The following is a 4,563-nucleotide window of genomic DNA, read 5'->3' on the forward strand; positions in this document are numbered from 1 at the left end:
CTCTTCTCCTCTTTCTTTTCTTTTGCAATGATATTTCTGTTGCTCAATGTCCCTCTTATTCACTTCCTTAATTCCTCCTACTATCTTCCTCAATGCCATTCCCCCATTTTCACTGCTTTCAGAGGCTTTATTTTGGCCGTACATTAGTTTTTCCATACCACTCTTATTATAATATTCGTATACACGTACTCACAACACTCTTCTATCAATATTATATTTATTATCAACATTATTATTATTACTACTGCTTTTATTATTATATTTGTATATACACAATCACAATGCACTACTATCATTATTATTCTCCTTAATATTATACACTACATCAAATACAATAAATAATAAAAAAATTTGCAATTTGCAGGATAGAACTCATTTTTCATGCTCTATTACCTTAATGCGTTACTCCCACCAACATTTTCGTTTAAAATAACACCTTTCAATAATTTCAAAGTTTTAAAAAAAGGTTAAAATATATAAAAATATTTGGAAAAATATCTCATTTTTTCATAAATTTCATAAAATTTACCGAAGAGTTTTAAAATGCTACTGAAATAAGTGCTGCAAGTACCTGAGTAACATAAACCCTCAAATTTCTAGAAAATGACTTTTCATCTTTCTTGTTAGTTTAAACTTCAACATTTTGTAAGAATTTTCGCACTACGGTTTTTTATCAAAATCACAATCAGCTTCAACTTTACAGGGTTTCTCTGTTGTATGCTTTTTGCATTCCTCTGCCGTTTTTTTCGGTTCTTCTGCTGGCTTTTCTGCGTTGGTGGGACATGAGGGACTTGCTTGGTTTTTCTTTCTTTTTCCCCTGTTCTTCGATAAGGCGGCGAACAGTGTAATAGGTCGTGGCATCCGCAATTTCCTGTGGTGCTGTGATTTGTAACAGCTTCTTCTCACCATTTCCTCCGACAGCGGCTTTTGGTGGGGTCAGTTCGTCAACCGATTTCCCTACTGTGTTTTTAATTTCGTCACTGCTTTTTTCAATGGTTTCCTTTAATAAGTTGCCCACATTAGGTTTTTTCGCTCCGCTTTACTTGGCTTGTTCACCTTCTATTGTTTGGACCATCCGCTCTCTCAGTCTGTTACTTGCTATTATGGTTGAAATTTTGCGCTGACGGTGCGGGTGGAAAGGTCTTGCAGCACATTTTAAAGTGCTGTGACCCTGGCGAGTTCCCTTTTTATTGTTGCTGGCGATGGTACGGCGCCGCTCTCGGTTGACGTTGAGTAGTCTCCACTGTCGTCTGTGGCCTGTCGGTTCAGCTTCAAGGGCGTCGTTTCGAACACGCTGCCGCCTACCACAGCTATGTTGGTGCTTTGTGTTGACACGCAGCGCTGCGTTGGTGATCTTTTGCCGCTGCAGGCGTTGCAGCCGCATACAGTTAACGCGCTGTTCGCGGCGGCGTTCGACACAGATTTAGCTTTTAGGGCGATTAGCGTTATCGAGTTAGTTCCGTCTGCTGGAACGTTTGTTTTTGTGGCTGCTGGTTGCCTGGTTGACTAGTCTTTCAGGCACGCACCGTGTTCAGTCGGTGTTACTGCTGTTTTTATCTTGGGGTAGTTGTTGTTCCAGTACGCGGTCGCGGCTTTCACGTAGTTCGAGTCCTGCATGGTCGCCGTTAATAGGTCTTGAATTGCTTCCATCTTCCCGGCAAGTCTGTGGGCTGCTGCTTCTGCGTCGAATATGGTTTTCTTGTGTTGATTTATTTTTGTCAATAGCTTGCTTGTCCCTGCTGAGATTGCTGCTGCAAGCAGGCTGGTTGTTGCCGAGCGCGCACCGCGCGTCTCTGCTGCCACTAGCTGCAGCTTTGCAATTTTGTCGGTTGCTTGTTGTGTTTGTGCGGATGCTGTTGTTATCATTTGCATTGTGTTGCTTGCACGTTGTGTTTGATAATCTGCTGCGTGGCATGGCGTTGTGACGGTTATTTGCTCTGGGTGCTGCGTTTGAGTCCCTTTGACATTTGTAACGACCATTTTCAGTAATAAAAGAGATACAGGTGTCTTTGCATGCGATAAAGTAGCATCTATGCATCCACAAGGGCTATTTCGTATTTCTGTGATATGTGCTTCTTTCGCGAGTGACATTCTGTGCGTTGGTTTTATGTTTTTAGTGCTTTTGGCCGCATATTGTGTCAGAAAAGGGTGAGATAACCGCTGTGTGTCTAGAAAGCAGCTATAAGTAAAATAATATGCCCCTTAATGATGCAATATCGGCTTTAAGATGAAATCGATAGTGTGCTAAACACATATATATTTAGCTGTAGCATCTATTATTTATTGTCTGCGTATGCTTCAATTGCAGGATGACTAATCTTCTTTGAATGAATCTTTGTTGAGGATATAACACTGGATCTTCAATTTTTATCATGGCTTATCGCCGAATATTTACTTTTTTCTGGAAACTGCGGTCCTGAACACGAACTTTTCTTTGAAGTTTTTTGATGCGGTTTATCAATAGTTTGTCATCGTGTATTCTTATATGAATGAACCGTCACATAAATTTGTTTGAAAGTTTACTTTTTAAACATTAAGGAAGGGAGAGAGTATAATTTGAAATTTTCTGAACTTCTTAAAACTCTTCTACATGCTTCCATAAGTGCTTTATCCTTAAATTGCTATTTTCCTCTTGAAATTTAGACAACAGCGGTTTTTGCGTATACTTCAATGGTGAACGTATTAGCAACATTTTTTTGCGTCAAATCGGCCGTCTCTCTTCATTATTTGGCCTGAATATTCAGCCATGAGAGGGTTTCTTGTTCACTTCTTTGTTTGAAAGTGTGTATATTCCGTCCTTCCCGATATCTGCTTTATAATAATACTCGTGTTCGGTCTTAGTCATTCATTTGCACTAAATTACTCTCCTGCTCCTTAAAATTTTTTAAATACTTCTATTTTTGAAATTAATATATCTTTTGACTACTTGTTTTATAATATTATTACATTCACAATCACAACACTTACTTCCTATAATTTTTGTTATAACCTTAACTGATATACATTAAATAAATAAAATAGTCTAAATTCACTAAATTATCAAATCAAAATATGACTTATTTTCCCTACCCTAGCACACTACTAATTTATACCCATTGGCTGCTTTAAAACGAGAATTTCATATTTTTCAAAATTTTAAAAATTTTGGATTTAGCAAGGGGTTTACAAAAGTTTTAAAATATATCAAATTTTAGAAAATTATCGAATTCTATTAAAATAGCATTTTCATAAATTTCATAAGTTTACAGAAAATTCTTAAATTTTTATAATGCTAGAATACTTCCAAACTGAAAAAAGCAGCAGCCATCAGAGTAATTTTCTTATTTACAGTAATACTAGAATCCTTGCAAGTTTCACCCTCCCACTTACAATCCGGAGATTTGCAGTCGTCCTTTTTCTTATCATAGCATTTCTCTGTTGTTTTTCCTCCTGCAGCTCCCTCTCCTGTTCCTGCATTTCCATCTGTTCCTGGTGGTTTTGCCCCCTGTATTGTTGCTATTGGATTGCATTTCTTTTCTTTGTCATCGTACGTGCATTTGTCTTCGTGACAAGTGGCATTTTTATTGTCATGCTTGTAGCAATCCGTGGCGTCTTCTTTGGTTTCTTTTGATGCTTCTCCGCTTGCGTGTGGTTTCGACGCCGTCAACGGCATTTTTGGTCTGGTGCTTAGGTGCTTGGCTTGGTTTTTTAGTGCTTCTAGCTGTATTTCTACGTGCTTTGCCTGTTGTTGTCGAGCTTCCGTTGCTTTTAATTGTTCTAGTGTTTGTGTTAGCTTAATGTACCAGTTCATCTTGTTGAGTGCCGCCGTTTGCCATGCTGTGTAATTTGGTATGTCGACGCAAACTCCGTTGGTGTCTCCGCCGTTGCAGTTGCTGCTTTTGAATGTTGCGATGTACCCTGCTGTGCTGACCGCTGTTATGCCGTCGGTTGCTCCGTGAATTAACGTCTCAACATTTGCTGTTGTTGCTGTAAAAGTCTGCCTTTTGCCGCAAAGCTGTATTATAGCTTGTGCTTGGTGTTGGTCTGGTTGTTGTGATCCGGCGGCGTTACATGGTTTTGTCGCGGTTTTCGTTACTATGCAAGGGTCCGCTAGCCCGCCGTTATTGTCGCAGCAGACGCATGTTATGGCTGCCGCTATGGATTTCGGGTTGGCGCCGTTGTTGCCTGCTTTGCAAGTGTTTTCTCGAGCGTCGTTGCCTGTTGGTTATGTACCAAACATTTGAGCGAGTGTCACCGACGTTTCCGTTGCGGAGCTGTCCCCGTATGCCGCCTCCCGCCGTGCTTGCTGGACGCTGTTGTCCGTTGTTTCGTTTTAGGCGCTTGGTTTGCCTTGCAAGTGTTTGATTAGTGCTCCTGCCTGTCGTGTTACGTCTGCCATTACGGCCCTCACTTCCGACTTGTCGTCGTCGTTTAGCTTAAGGAAGCCGCTGTTTTTAATGACTTCGTCGGTTTTTTTGCCTTTCACAGCTGTTATTGCGGTCACCCAGTCTTTCCAGCTGCCTTCGAAACCCTGACCTTTGACGGATGCCTCAGTTGGGTCTGTGTGCAATTCTAGCGGGTCCG

General features: G+C 40.6%; 2 pseudogenes across 2 annotated transcripts in view; both read right to left on the reverse strand.

The window, feature by feature from the left end:
• Positions 1-675: 675 nt before the first annotated feature.
• TEOVI_000626500:pseudogene lies at positions 676-1,944 on the reverse strand (annotated as a pseudogene). Its single transcript is given in 3 exon segments — positions 676-816; positions 818-1,105; positions 1,108-1,944. Coding segments are annotated over 3 exon segments (1,266 nt in total).
• A 1,339-nt stretch (positions 1,945-3,283) lies between these two features.
• TEOVI_000626600:pseudogene overlaps positions 3,284-4,563 on the reverse strand; it is a 1,445-nt pseudogene continuing 165 nt past the window's right edge. Inside the window, 2 exon segments of the mRNA in view lie at positions 3,284-4,558; positions 4,561-4,563. The exon segment at positions 4,561-4,563 is cut by the window's right edge and continues 165 nt beyond it. Of these exon segments, the coding sequence occupies positions 3,284-4,558; positions 4,561-4,563 (1,278 nt within the window).

Source organism: Trypanosoma equiperdum (assembly GCF_001457755.1).
Source record: "Trypanosoma equiperdum strain OVI genome assembly, contig: ctg_1109, whole genome shotgun sequence".
Lineage (NCBI taxonomy): Eukaryota > Euglenozoa > Kinetoplastea > Trypanosomatida > Trypanosomatidae > Trypanosoma > Trypanosoma equiperdum.